The sequence below is a fragment of the Lissotriton helveticus genome, chromosome 1_1 (genome assembly GCF_964261635.1).
Source record: "Lissotriton helveticus chromosome 1_1, aLisHel1.1, whole genome shotgun sequence".
NCBI classification, from domain to species: domain Eukaryota; kingdom Metazoa; phylum Chordata; class Amphibia; order Caudata; family Salamandridae; genus Lissotriton; species Lissotriton helveticus.
Window position 1 is genome coordinate 828345526 of NC_136057.1, and position 15777 is coordinate 828361302.

Genomic DNA, 15777 nt, shown 5'->3' on the forward strand with positions numbered 1-15777 from the left:
ACGTTTTCCTGTACTTCTGTTGTAAAGCATAAGGAGCCCAGACTCACCTGCCTGTAGTGACGACCTCAATAGAGTACCTCGGGAAGTGGCAATAACATGGCCTATACTAACCTGAAAACCACAAATCACAAGTTTTTCTGCAGGAACTTCCTTATTGAACTTGAAACAGTCCCTCAAAGCTATTCCAAGTTGTTTGACCAGCTTTAATTCTCGAAGATGTCTGGAGACCACTTCTCCTATAGCTTCTGGTTTCCTCACAGTCACCCCCATGACTATCAAAACTAAGGACTGAACATAAAAGCCACCAGACAACAACATTTTCCTCTGAGCAATAAAGTACAACAGGAGAAAAAATTGTTCAATGCATCGAGAAATGTGTGTGGCTAATCTACCACTTTCCTATAATCAGACCTCTATGTAACCTGTAAACCCGTTGCAGCAATAAACCTTTTCAATTGTGTCACCTCATTATTGGCTTTCCAGTGCCAGGGATCTATCTTGTTAAATGCTTATCACCAGGCTTAAATGCACATCCCTCTTTAGTACTCACACTTGCTACAACAACCTGTTTCCCTTTTAACTCCAAGAGCTCTACCAAAACTGGTAGGAGTAAACGGCACATACGTTCAATACTGTTATATTCTCCCATCATGCACAAGCCAGCATCATGCCATAACATCCCATCGGATCCACCCAGGCTTGTTTTATGAGAAATGGTATAAGTCTTTTCCGAAGTACTGAGTCCAAGGGCCCCTTTTGCTACACCCTGAACAGGAGACATTCACTTCCTATCAAGTGCATTTCTTGTAGAAGCATCACATCCAGCCTATACAAAATTCCAGTTTCCAGTTTAACTTAGTCCATCACCAGCCGGATGTTCCCTGATAATACCCAAACAGATCCTAACCTCCCTGCATTTTCACCCAGCCTCACAAGTCTTTGTTTCAGGTGACATCCAGGTGCCCTTGCTACTGTTTCAACCGATTTTATCCACTAACCAGTCTGCAACAACATCTGCTAGTCCAACTACTTGGTCTTCACTGACTCAAAGACATGGTTGATCTACTGCTCCTGTAGCATATAATCTGGGAACAGGAATTTTGTTGATTCCGAGGCTAAGAATTCCTTGTTTACACAGGATCACACTTATGTCCTAGGAATTCAGAATTCAGGTGACCAATGCACATGAGAATGCTCTCTGAGAGGTTCCCTTACAATTGCCCAGTTAGGACTCTCTGCAACAAAGGATACTTGCACTTTTTACTGTGCCAACCAGATTTTAAACAATTCCTCAAAGAAACAGTCTGTATTTTATCTATGTCGTCTCCTGTCCTCCAGGCCTCAGACCACCCAAAACAATGTTCCATAGCCAACAGACGTCTGATTGTTCAATCGGATTCCTTAATGTTTTTAACTTATGAGTGAATACCACCATTAGCTTCAACAAGGTCGTACATGTAGCTGTAGATATGCACCAGGTTGCTTATTTCGCCCTTGCCTGCATTTTTTGCAGGCAAAAGCGCTACATCATAACCCCATAAACACCTATACTAATTTACTTCTCTATTAACACACTAGATTGTGTTATTGTTGTGTGTGGACTCATGGCCAACATGTGAACTGGACCAATGACCAATACTTGATGTATATTTCTCCATTTTGCTTTGCTGCTGAGCCATCTCTTGTGTTTAGGCTTTGCCTAATGCCTTCTGTAAGATAGACACCACAGAATGATGGCCATTAATGGTGAGTCCTTCTCCCACAATCCCACCATGGGATCTTTCAGAGTGGGAATGTGCACAAAGTCTCACTGAGATTTTCAGGGTGTCACCCACTGTGGCTCAAGTATCTTGGCAAGGTGACTTTCTTCTTACCGGAAGACCATCTCCGAATTATGAGGTGGGGTGACAGCAACCCCACCCTCCTATTCCTATCTGGCCAGGCGGCATGATGCCAGACAGCAGACTCATTCTCCTTGAACTGCATATTGTTCACCTTCGAACCGCTTCTCAACAGCTGGCAGAATTGCTGTACGCTTCTCTCTGACTGGCAACTTTGCTGGTTTCCAATATATAGAGATGTAGCACTCATAAGTCCTCTTTACTTTGTCCAATGTAAAGGTGTTTATGTCTACAGTTCTTCTTCCTTGTTTGGCATGGCTAGCAATGGCCTCTGCTGTCCACCAGTTGTGTGCAGTTCTGCCGAACACTGTCAATTCCCCTGGGCCCAAGTGTACTGTTGTGTAGTCTGTCCCTTCAGCATCTACACGCTAAGCCTCTAGTCTCCTCCACAAAACCAAGGGACCGCAGGCAACATTACCAACCCAGCAAGGGGGTATGTGAAGGAGTAAAGGATACTTCTTACCTGGGTTGTTTCCTGGGTGGCAACCCTTTGCAGTCAACCTTACGGGGCTCACTTCTGCAGAACTATCATGATTGCTCAGCATGGCTCTGTATCCAACATTTTATGCCACCTCTACACTACCAGAGCTCTCTGCAAGAGGAGGTAGCGAATGCAGAATCTCCTCCTGCTACAGATACTCATTGTAGGCCATTGCCTAAAACCACAAGACTTTATGAAAACTTTGGTACCTAATGTACCAGAGTTGACATGAGGCACATGTTACATTAAGTCCACGTAGCATCTTTCCTTATTTTATCCCACCTAAGAATATGCAACTCTGCAGAGATCCTCCAGCACCTTCGGTCTGACTTGCAGAGAAGTTATGGGGCTTGCAAGTATATCTGAACTTCACTATATCCACTCGTGTACACTTTCAGAGACACCTATAAAAATCAAGCTTTCCATTGGCATCACTGTATACAGTGAACATGACTTTACTCCCATTCTCACCTTTTCATTGTTTAATTTTTCAGCCCTGTGTTTTAAGCACTTTATCTTAATTAGATTGCAAGTGAGCCTCCCCATCACTAGAATGCCAGAGCTAAATCTCTTGGGCTCAGCCTGTGCTACCGTTAAAGCGACGCAACAGGCACAAGCAGGCTTTCCGATTTGCCTCCACCTGTTAATCTTTAGTTATGAGCATTGGGTAAACTCAACAAATCATGGTAAAACTTAGCAACTCTCTAACTCAGTTTACTACACAGGTGAGAACCTGCTTGTATATTGTTGTTAGTGAAGAGTGATGCCAGAGACAGCAGGCAGACGCATGTCTATGTAGGAGCCTACACATCAGGATGCGAGATTTACAACTGCAACTCTGGTAGGGAATGAGGCAAACTGAAGCCAGACTACTCGTACATCTGCTGGTTCCAAGCCAATCCCTCCTCAGAGGAGGTCCCTTCCTTAAGCAATAGACAACGGTCATCAAGGAGGATGCTGCACCACGGAGGAAGCCACAATTAGCCAGTGAAATGTTAGCTTGTCCTACTTTTATACGGCCATATAAGTATCCCTTGCCAGGGAACTCCGAGCTTGATTCAACATCTATCTGACTGCTCTGGAGACAATGCAGCCATTTCTAAAGGCGTATGCCGCTTTCTTTGTTTGAGATGAAAGTTTTTGTAATCAGGACTGAGTAAAATTAGATGAGACAATAAGGGAAACAGGGAAGAACTCCCATTACTAGGCCTCCCTGGCACCTTACAGCATGTGCAGGCTGATCGAGTGGTGAAGAAACCTCAGAGGGGTCCCAGTGTTTGGACAGTATGCACTTGAGAAGTCCAATGTCTTTAGCGGTAGGTACACCTCATGAGAACCCAATTTTAAACCGGTTGACCAAACTTGTTGGGTTTGTGGTATTGCTGGAACGATGTGCCAACAAGGTCTGTCAATTGGCATGTTGTGTACCAAGAACAATTAGAAAAAAGCCATGCTTACCTTGCACTCACGGTGCTACCTCATGTTGTAGTAGTGCAAAAGCTGTAGCAATATTCACTCCAGTGAACTTGGATCTTCAATATCTGCACAGAAATATAAGCATGAATATAGTGCCAAGGAGCACGGAGGATTCTAAAGCTGAAGGAACAAACTGTGTCCTTAACTTTCCTTGAAAACTGTGATCAGTGCCTTCTAGAGGAGTTCACGGAACAGTGCAATCAAGCGGGTGAACATGAATTCCTATATTTAAACACAACGCCAAGCTACAAATGGAACCTTTTCAAGCTAGAGAAAAACATTCTCGGGTACAAACATTACTTGCCTTTATGATAAAAAAAGTACTAAGATACGGAGGCTCATGCGTGTGTGGAATGGAGAGAGCAGAGTTTGCGCCCAGGCTTCAATCTTACCTATCATTTTCTAGAGCAAAATATACTCTATTCCACTGAAATCTGTGGTACCATACATGAATTTAGTCTAAAAAAAAAGGGGACCGGAAGTAGGTATATTTTGACTTGTCACAGGCAACAAGACATTTTTATACTCCAATTAAGTGCTTTATTTGAAGGAAATGGACACTTAAAATAAGCACTCAATATCCTTCATTATCACCCAGGAGTGAAGATAATCCGCTACGTGAAGATTGATCCCTGTGGAGCTAGTGCCATACATATTATTATGCAACTACCTAATGACTGAAAGAATGGTCTCTAAATTTGTGGGGGTGCAGACTGGCCAGTAGCATGAAGTGCAGATTTACCTTCACAAATAAGTGTGAGGCCTCACGTTATTATTACATGTGCTGTAGATTAAAGTGCATGATGGAAAAGATAACCAAAGATGATCAGGTCATTTGTTCTTGTAAAAGTTGCAAGATATGCATACATTTTTTTTTCTTTTTTGCTGAGAACCTAAAAGTTTTTAAAACATGATATATTTAAATGCTTTCCTAAAACAAAATATATTTAAATATGTATGCCCCGTTTTCCACAAGAAGCATCCCATGTTGCAAAAAATGTGGATGTAGTTAATGAGTAGTAAACGTAAATTAGTATGACTGTTAGCCCTACTCCGTAAAGACAAATAGGCAGTCCAAAGCTAACGGAAAGTAAAGGATATTTCAGGCGCACACAGGCATTTTGCAACTTGAGTGTCACTGCAGCCTATGTCTCACAAAAATACAATAGTTTTACTTCGTATTAATAAAGCATTTTAAAAGATATTTGTTTTTGACAAATAGTACAATCATTGTCCACATAGAACAGTAGTTTGTGAGTTGTACGAAGTGCAACAGTATATATACTTTAGAGATAGTGTTATTTCTTGATGTATCGTCACACAACCACGTTTATCCTTGCAAGTCCTGGAAACACGAGTTGCAAACACGGACCGGTTTCTTGGAGGAAGGTATTAAGGCATTCCTTGCTGAACATTCGGCACAAAAAATATTTCCACACTGTCTACAATGATGCTGCAATAAAACAAAAAAAAGAGAAATCCTGTTTAAAACAGCAAAATGTATAGACTCAACAGCAAGTGTTATCACAACAGCAAATGTTAGGGACAAAGCTATTCTCACTGGAGCCCCTAAATCTCAACTGCACCCCCTCAGAGCCGTACTCAACATGGCTGCCAGGCTTATTACCAACTGCAAATGCTTTGATCACATCACGCCTGCCCTCAAATCTCTTAAATGGCTCCCAATTGAAGGAAGATGCATCTGCAAGACTGCCTTCATCACCCACAAAGCTCTTCACTCTAAATCTGCAGTTTACTTAACTAATAAACTCACAAGAGTGAGAGCCACCAGAACGATGAGAAGCTCTAATGCCCTTCTCCGCGTTCCCGCATTACTAAAAAAAAGAAATCCACCCAGACTTGCTCCTTCTCAGGAAATGCACCTAGCATCTGGAATGCCCTTCCGAGGGACCTTAGATGCAACTCCTCCTAACTCAGCTTCAAAAGAGACCTTAAACACCTTCTCCTCAATACATTCTTGAGTCCATAATTCCTTCAGATCCTGATAACATTTGTTCACCTGAACAGGCCATCTCTCTGCTATCCTTTCGTTTTCCATGTATGCTACTTATTGTTGTCACCTGCCTTTGCTCCCCCTGGTCTCATCTATTTTGTCGACTCTTACTTCTGGTCTTTAAGTTTTTGTTTCAGGTTCTCCCTTAACTTTGCTTAGTTGTCTTGTCCTCTCTTATGTTACGCCTCCCCTCTTACCCTACAAATGGTTCTTTGTTATATTTTATTGTCTGCTCCTAGGTTATACCCCCTTATTTTATTTAACTGTATTTAATCTTTGAATCATAAGATTTTTGCCCTTCTCTTGTTCTTTGATGGTGTACTTGATTGTATTTGCATGTAACTTCTGCCACACTGTTATTGCCTTACCTTGCATCTGTAAAGCACTCTGATACCTCTGGGTCTAGCCAGCGCTATACGAAACCTTTTAAATAAAATAAAATAAATAAACCCAACGTAATTATATGATCTCAGGCTGTTCTCACATGATGTTGGTATGTAGGATAAAGTCCAGGAAAAAAAACGTTTATTAAGTTAGCCACAGTATGGTTGTAAGTTTGACATTAGGTCAGTACCACTCTTGCTCAAGGGTCTGGTACTAAGCTGGAAGGCTGTCTTACCATGGGATAGAGCCTGTAAAACAATTCACAAATATCCCTGCTCATGAATGAGCCAGGTTGTTCAACACAAAGTGGCAAGTCACTATAGAAGATGACGTTAGTAGAATGCCGAAATTGACGCTGGGTCATGAGGTCAGAGATACTCTACTCACTGAAGGTAGCCTAGAAGTCTTATCCCACAATTTGGTGAGAAGGTACAGTATCTGCTTAACTTATTTAATGAGTATAAATTACGAAGAAAAAAAAGCTATGCACAAAACAAATGAGTAAGGGGGAAATTCAGAAACTGAGGAGGGATAAGGTAAAAAAAATGGAAAGGGACAAGACAGAGATAAGAGGGAAGTGATGCTAGTAAATCATTAATCTTGGAAGAGCATGTAAATGATGAAACCAAATGGAAATAAGCGCCAAGGTAAGGGGAGGAAAGAATACAGAGATTTAACCAAAACTGCATACTGACAACAATATCTATTTCACTACGTGGTCACTATTAAGGACGGATATTCATCTCAGAAGAACAGGAATATCATTAATCGAAATGACCATGTCAGTGGGATCATATGTCATGAGGAAGGGGTCTGAACACATGCCTTCCCATAAGGGCTGCAGTGGCAAGCTGAAAGTCAATCGTTCATAAATGTTGCTGAATAATGAGCCAACCATAAAACGACTCGCAGGTTAAAAGCACAGGACAGAATTAAAGATGTAGGTTTGCAACAGCTAAGGTAGTGCCACTGAGCATCAATAATACAGGGAGTTTTTTGTTGACTGTTTCGCCCAATAGAAGAGGACTACTACATTTGGACATTAAATTATATGCTTCAAAAAGAAAATTTAACACATAGGTAAAAGGTCTACCCATTTTGAAGCGATACATTACAATAAAGGTAGGGTTTTGATTATCGGAAAAAGTGGAATACTGATCCATGCCAATACGTAGTTGTGCTGCAATCCACGGGGAGGGGGGGGGGGGGGGAGGAGAAATGGGGGCAGTGGGGTGCGGGCATGGACTCTAATCTACTGACACTGAAGGGGAATGAACATTTACTGAAGCAGGGTGAAAGGTATTACACTTGTACTGTTTACGCATCCTCCTTAAACATGATATTACACTTGTACTGTTTACGCATCCTCCTTAACAAACATGATAGTGCAGTATGTATCCTCAATGGATATGGCATGGAGGATTTCCTAGTTTCAAACAGAACCTCAAGGATGAGTTAAAGGAAGACATGTCTAAACGGTCCCAGAATATTGGAAACTACCTTGGATTCAAAACTGTTCCGCTACCTAAAGACCTGAACTCACTCGGAAATAGGGCCATTTACTCTAAATCGCATCGCAATGAGATTTCATTGGAAGGGATGCACAAAGAACTGCCATCTCTCTTCACATAGGAAGATCTGGCCTTTTCAAATATGAGAACTGGAGAAGCGATCTCCAAGTAAGAACATCAATCTTTGCAGCCTGTGAGAGGAGGGGCCTAACTTCATGTTTGTGCATCTCCTCTGTGCTGGGTATGATGATTTAGTTGTTCGATTGGATAGAGTTCACATGGTAGGTCGGAAAATTGTATAGAACCCATTGAGTGTGAGACACCCTGGTTACATTTCATAAATCTTCAGAAGATTATATAATCTTAGCAGCTAAGAATACTGACTGGGTCTTGTTCCAGGGGTATACCTGATCTTTGATCTAAGTCATTGCATCAATACCGCTCTTGGGGCATCCAGTTGCATTATTTTTCTTTGGAAATGTGCGACATACACCTCTAGGCAGGAGGCGGCCGAGGCCTTGAAGATTCTTGCTAAAGTGCTCACACATGGAAAAGACAACTCTGGAGTCGACTCCCAACTTTCAAACGACTCTGAAGAGGAGAGAAGGTTGGCAAAGACCTTGATCATGTCGTAGATGCAGATCTACACTTGAGAATGACAGAAAGGGCCCTCAAGGATTTAAGTAGATGAGATTTGCAGAGGCCCTAAGAACTAATGTAGGGCTCTAGGGATCTTACGCTGAGCTTATTTATTTTGGAGTGCATCTTGCTTAGAGAATATGTTGTATCTACAGTGCTTATTCATGGGATGGCAGTAATAGGAGCCCTAGAAAGCCTGTGCTACTTCCCATTGCGGGTGACTTAATTTGGCTCACCCACAGAAGTAGTAATTTCTTCTCCTTCAAGTTGGAAGAATTGTTCTTCTATGGTTTTGTTAAGTTTTGGTAGGGCTCTTCATCTTGTATTGGGGAGTGGGATGCATTCTTCAAGGTCTATTTGTTGGTCAAGTGTGGATCATGGCTGGATTGTTCTGTGGCAGATTAAGCAATTTCCAAGCATGTTTCTGTTTTGAGGCGCCAGGGGCTGTTTATGCGTTACATGGTGTTGCCATGATTATGCTAATCCATTGAACATCAAGGTTATAACCTCTTGCAATAAAAGAGTAAAGATAAAAATACTGAGGGTAGATAGCCCCTGTCTCCAACAGTTGCATCTTTCACATGAACATCAGAAATGCCAACACACTATTGCGTCCCAACCCACTCTAAACACAAAACAGCGACTATCTGTTTCCATGTGGACACCAGATTACCTTTGCAGACATCACCCAGGTCAACATCACAGATATGGCATGATTAAGGGGATAATGAGGGCTAGGGATGTCAGTGTAATTACACATTATACCCCTAATGGTGGACGGAGGCTCTCAATGACCATTCTTACAAAGTGTCAGCTGAAGATCAAATAATCTTGATTTATTGTATTAATCTGGTGAAGGATAGAACTTTATAAGTCTAGCGAAGGGATGTCTTTACAACAGCAACGCCCAAACATCTATGCCACCACGATGTACAGGATTATATTCGTTTTTCTCCCATATTCTGGGATTGAGTATACTTTTTGGGGTAAAACCTGATCTAGTCTATATATCAAACTAGTACCTCTGTTGGCCATATTTAACTTGAGCAGTGCACTCTCTCAATATCCAGTACCTCTGTTCTGTGAAGTGGAAACAACCACTTGTTCCACATCTAAGGCTCATTTGTTGGTTCTGAGCAACATCTTCATTTCGCTGACCATTAAAATATTTTAAAAAAGCAATTAACAGTCCACTCGCCCAACATTAAAATCTTATCAGTCACGCCTCCTGCTACACAGCCCAGAAGCTGATTTGGTTGTGGTCCTGGAGGATCTTAAACTACTCTTGATGGAACAGGGAGGCACTGCCTCCTGGGATCTCCTTGTTCTCTCCCCGGACTTCAATACTAGGAACACAATGCAGTGGCATCTCTACGTTTGGAAACTGGAGTAACTGACAATGTCCTGGGCTCGAATGGATCGTATCTTGGTGATCGCTCACAAGCTATTTATATTCCCCATTTTAGTTTTCAATCATTTTACATTTACACAATCTCTCACCCATTGACTAACAGAATGTTGTCAATTATAAAGGCATGTAATTAAGTCACAAGAAACTCTCTCTCCCCATACCTTTTATCTAACCCCACCCTGCTAGCCATGCACAAGTTTGTCTACTGGGATGTTGTTCCTTTTCTAATCATCTTTCCCTTTTAGATCTTCTTAAAACCAGTCTCTTTAGGAGTCTCATGGAACCCCCCTACCCCTCAGCCTACCTTCCGTCAATGTTTGAGACACTCCTTTGGCCAGGTCTCCTCCATTCATATGGGTTCTTGTTGATGGCTTGTGCTGTTGATACCCAAATTCTTCTACGCAAAGAATCCAAAGTGTCCTAGTCATGTACTAATTTCACTTCCTTTCTATCAGCTGTGGTGTTGTGGTTAAGGTATAACACAGGTAAAATAGAAGTTGGTATCAAGAAAGAGAGACTGATGGGCTAGGGAACTTTGATCCTGCACCTAAACCAGTCTCAAAAGTCTAATTTGGGATTATATTTTGATGATGCTCTTTCGCTCACTCTGCGGATCAACAAAGTCTCTTCTACATACTTTTACAATCTTAGAGAATTTCAGAGGGTAGGCGAGAAAGTATGAACTACTGTATGGCTGGCAGAAAAGGGAAGAAAAGTGGTAATTTTGCAGGGCCGTCTGTCTTGGCATACCTGCATCTTCCCAGAATTCAGAATGGGACTGCTCGTGTTATCTTTCAGTTCCTATATCACTCACATATTTCTCTGTGCTTAATCGCCTTGCATGGGCTACCTCTTACCTATTGCATTAAATTTAAAACTCTTTGCCTAGCTCACTGTGCCCTTCACTTCAATGGCCCACTTTACTTGGAAAAGTAATTGATGGACAAGTTACTACTTGTGTAACGATATATCTGTAAGAGACATTAGTTAGTGAAAGATTCCTTACCTTAGAATATTCCCAGGCGTCAGACTGGATGCGGAAAGTTTTGCTTAGCAGTACCCCTGCGCGTCAGTAGGTGGCGTCCTGCGGCTCCGCGCCCATTACTGGCATCGTGAGCGCTGAGATGACGCCACGGGGAATACTTAGGCGCGACCCATGCACGCTGACGTCAGTTCTGTACACGACTTTTCGCGCCAGGAACGCAGAGCCAAGCAAGATACTGACCATTGATGCATAAAACTAGGGCCCTTAAAGGGATGACCTTAACCCTAGTAATCAGTTCGCAGAACTGGGAGGACGGGTGGGGCGGTAAGGAATCTATCACTAACTAATGTCTCTAACTTGTGCATCTGAAAGAGACACGTGATAGATAGATTCATTACCTTAGAATAGATACCCCGAAAATACCAACCCCGGAGGTGGGTCTGCGAACAAGATTACACCAGAAAGTCAGAGCACAGAACGGCCAAAGAAGTCATCTCTCTAGAGCGGACTGTCATGGCAGTAGTGCTTGGTGAACGTGTGCAGCGAGGCCCACGTAGCTGCCTGACAAATGTCCTGCAAGGGAACGCCACGTCCCAAGGCAGTAGTGGCTGCAGTAGCTCTGGTTGAATGGGCACGCAGTCACACAGGTGGATCCTTCTTGGCCAAGGAGTAACATGCTTTGATGCACAGAACGCACCACTGGGAGATGGCCCTTTTGTGCACGGCCCGACCTTTTTTGGCACCCACGTAGCCAGCAAAGAGCTGATCTTCCACCGGCACTGCTGTGTACGCTGCAGATAGAATGCAAGCGCATGTTTTGGGTCCAGCCGGTGGAGCCTCTCATCCTCTCTGGAAGGATGCGGAAAGAAGGTGGGCAAAGTGATGGTCTGCCTGATGTGGTAGGGCGTGACAACCTTTGGTAAGAAAGAAGGACGGGTCCTAAGAACCACCTTGTCCGGATGAATAGAAAGGAAAGGAGGTTTAGAAAAAAGAGCCTGGAGCTCACTCACTCTTCTGGCAGAGGTGATAGCTACCAGGAAAACCGTCTTAAGAGTGAGAAGACGTAAAGGACAGTTGTGAAGGGGCTCGAAGGAAGCGCACATGAGAAACGTCAAGACAAGGTTTAAGTCCCACTGAGGCATGATGAATGGCACCGGAGGGAACGTGTGCGTAATGCCTTTTCGAAAACGGTTCACAACCAGGGACTTAAGAAGAGAAGGCTGATCAGGAAGCCGCAGAAAGGCAGAAATGGCCGAAAGATAACCTTTGATAGTGCCCAGAGTAGAGCCCTGCTGGGCTAAAGAAAGAAGGAACAAAAGAACCTCGGAAAGAGAGGCAGAAAGGGCATCCACAGCCTTCGCCATGCACCATGCCACAAACTTGTTCCACCTGCAGGCGCACACCGTTTTTGTAGAGGGACGCCTGGCTGCCAGAATGACATCACAGACTTCGAGAGGAAGATCGAAAGGTGTCAACTGTCGCCGCTCAATCTCCACGCATGGAGGTGGAGGCTGGACAGGTTCGGGTGGAGAACCGTCCCCTGCTGCTACGACAGAAGATCCTCCTGAAGAGGCAATCGGATCGGGGGATCGATCGCCAAGCTGAGTAGCTCAGGATACCAGTATGTTCGTCCCCAATCCGGAGCCACAAGGATGACTTGGGCCCGGTCCCGCCTGATCTTCCTCAGCACTCTGGGCAGAAGTGGTATAGGTGGAAAGGCGTACAACAGACCGCAACTCCACTTGCGACGAAAAGCGTCGCTGAGCGAGTGCCGCCTTGGAAATTCCAACAAGCGTTCTCTTTGGTGGCAAATAGATCTAACCAAGGCTCTACCCACTACTGAAAGAGACCTTGCGCCACGTCCGAGTTCAGACGCCATTTGTGATCCATCAAGCACTGGCGGCGGAGTTTGTCCGCGCTGGCTTTCGGATAACCTGCCAGGTGTTGAACCACCAAGGTAATGCATTGATGTCCCAGCCATGTCAAGAGGAGCAGAGCCTCCTGACATAGGGTCCAGGACTGTTTGTTGCAATACCACATCGCGGTGGTGTTGTCCGTGAACACCTCCACCACACTTCCCCGGACAGAGGGAAGGAATGCCTTCAGTGCAAGTCGAATCGCCCGCAGCTCCAAAAGGTTGATATGGAGCCAGGACTCCGACGGGGGCCAGAGGCTTCTGATCTCCACCTCTCTCAAGTGGCCACCCCATCCCAGGAGGGATGCATCCGTCACCACTGTGTGCTCCGGTTGGGGAAGGGAGAGGGATCTTCCCTTGACCCAATCTCGATTCGTGAGCCACCACTGCAATTGTTGAGCAGTGCCCTCCAAGATCTGGACATGACCAGACAGGTTGCCCTGATGTTGCGCCCACTGGAACTTCAGGTCCCATTGCGGAGCCTGCATATGCCATCTGGCATGTGTCACCAGCAGGATGCAGGAGGCCATCAGGCCCAGAAGCCTTAGGGTCATCCTGACTGAAACCCATGATAGAGGCCAAAAGATCGGAATCATAGCCTGAATATCCCGGACTCGCTGCTCGGAGGATAAACCCGAAACAGCATTGAATCCAGAACCGCTGCGATAAAGGGGAGCTTCTGAGATAGACTCAGGTGCAACTTCGGCACGTTGATGGAGAACCCCAGCAACTGCAGGAGGTCAGCCGTAGTCTGAAGGTGGTTGACGACTGCCTGGGGCGAGCCCGCCTTCAACAACCAGTCGTCGAGGTAGGGGAAGACTGACACCCCTGACCTGCACAGATGAGCCGCCACAACCTCCATCAGCTTCATGAACACCCGAGGGGCGCTGGTAAGGCCGAAGGGGAGCACGGCAAACTGAAAATGCTCCTGGCCTACCGTGAACCGCAGGACGGGGATGTGAAAGTAAGTGTCTTGCAAGTCAAACGCTACTATCCAGTCTCCAGGGCCAAGGGCAGCCAGAGTCAGCATTTTGAATGTCTCCTTCCGGTGGAAGCGATTAACGTCCCAGAGGTCCAAGATGGGGCACAGGCCCTCCTTGTCCTTCTTGGGGACCAGAAAGTAGTGGGAATAACAACCACTCTCTACTTCCTGCACAGGAACGCACTCGATGGCCGCCTTGGCAAAGAGGGCCGTGACTTCCTGTTGGAGAAGAACCAAATGACCCCCCAACATGCGATAGCACGAAGGCGGGATGGCTGGAGGGGAGGACTGAAAGGGAAGGAAATAACCCTTGCAGATTATCTGCAGCACCCACCTGTCCGATGTGATTATGCACGAGTGGTGGAAGTGGTGGTGGACCCTGCCACACACCGGTGTGGGGTGCTCCCTGAAGCTTGGATTAGGAAGGCTTTGAGGTGGAAACAGCAGGGGTAGAGGAGGACTGACCCGGACGCTGGTTCCCAGACCCACCTCTGCGGAAGCCACGGCTGCGGAAGCGCTGAGGCTGGTTCTGCACAGGCTTGTTGGAGGAGCATGCCTGGGTGCCTCTGCCCTGGCCGCGAAAGGAACGAAACCCAGGAGTGGCAGGGTTCTTCCTAGAAATACCCAAGTACTTGGCCGTGGCCCGGGAGTCCTTAAAGCGCTCCAGTGCACTGTCAGCCTTATCACCAAAGAGGCGGGAGCCATCAAAGGGCATGTCCATGAGCGAGCCCTTGACATCGGGCGAGAAACCCAGTCGAATGCAACCAGGTGTGGCTCCGCAACGCAACAGTCGTGGAAATTGCCCTGCCCAACGAATCAGCAGTGTCCAAACCACACCTGATGGCCAACTTAGACGCATTCTTACCTTCAGCAATCGCTTGGGAAAGGACAGCCTGGACCTCCTACGATCACTGAGGCAAGACCTGAGGAATGGAATCCCACACTGAGTGGGAGTAACGGCCCAACAAGCAGGCAGTGTTAACCGACCGCAGCCCTAAGCTGGCCGAGGAGAACAACCTCTTACCAAATTGTTCCAGCCTTTTAGAGCCCTTATCTGGCGGAGCCGTGGGAAAAGCACTCTGCGACGTCGAGGCCTTAATGACCAGGCTCTCAGGCGTAGGGTGAGTGGTCAGGAAGGCGGGATCACCAGGCGCCGGGCGGTGACGCCTGGCAACGGTTTCATTCACCGGCGCCCCTGTGGCCCGCCGCAACCAAGTGCCCAAGAGGACTTCGGTAAAGGACTCTTTGAAAGGAAGCAGAGATTCAGACAATGTAGACGCCATCTGGAGCAGCGCTGTAAGGAGGTTGGTCTTGAAGGCCACTGTAGGGAGGTCGAGATTGAGAGCCTCCGCAGCCCGACTGAGCACCATGGTGTAGGAAGCACCCTTTTCCATAGTAGGTGGAGGCGAGGCATACCCCGGGTCAGAAGAAACATCGAGGTCGCATGAGTATTCCAGGTCATCCACCCAATCTTGCTCCGAATCAATCAAGAGGGCCCTCGGACCCGTCCCAGTTGTCGTCCGCCTCTGGCGCAGAGGGAGCTGGTCGCAGCGGCGGAGAAGGAGAAGGGACGAATGGCTTTGGTAACGGAACAGAGAATGGAGGCCGGGCCGGAGCCGCTTCCCAATGCGGATCCCAGGCCGGAACAAAATGGTCCGGGAACCGGGGAAGGGGTGGGAGAAACGGCACCCAGTGTGGCGCCGGGACACAGGACCACGGGGCCCGAAGGCGCGCTGGCGGGAGCCCGGGGCATAAGCAGTCTATGGCAGCAAGAAACTCTTGCACCTGTGCGTGAGTCGCCGACAGATCCGGGTATGGCGGGTAGGCCACAGGACTCCCATGCTTCAGAGGAGCCGCAGGGGCGGAGCCCCCTGTCCCTCTCGTCCGCCTCCGAGGAGCGACAGGGGGACGTCTGAGAGCGAACACGCTTCTTCGACTTATTTTTATGGCGTCGCTTACCGGAAACCAAAGGCGAAGACTTTGAGCCCGAGGAGTGATTGTTCTGGTCCCGCAAGCGGTCGTGGGAATGGCCCCTGGACCCAGGGCGGCGGTGTGACGAATGCTGAAGCTCCAGCAAT

The 15777-nt window shown here is 46.3% G+C and overlaps 1 protein-coding gene across 1 annotated transcript in view; it reads right to left on the reverse strand.

Annotated features, from left to right (window-relative positions):
• Positions 1–4375: 4375 nt before the first annotated feature.
• The window catches only part of EEA1 (early endosome antigen 1), a 764210-nt gene continuing 752808 nt past the window's right edge, over positions 4376–15777 (reverse strand). The window contains exon 29 of the mRNA XM_078674577.1: positions 4376–5311. Coding sequence (XP_078530703.1) covers positions 5189–5311 — 123 coding nt within the window. The 3' untranslated portion in view covers positions 4376–5188. The remainder of the gene's footprint in view (positions 5312–15777) is intronic.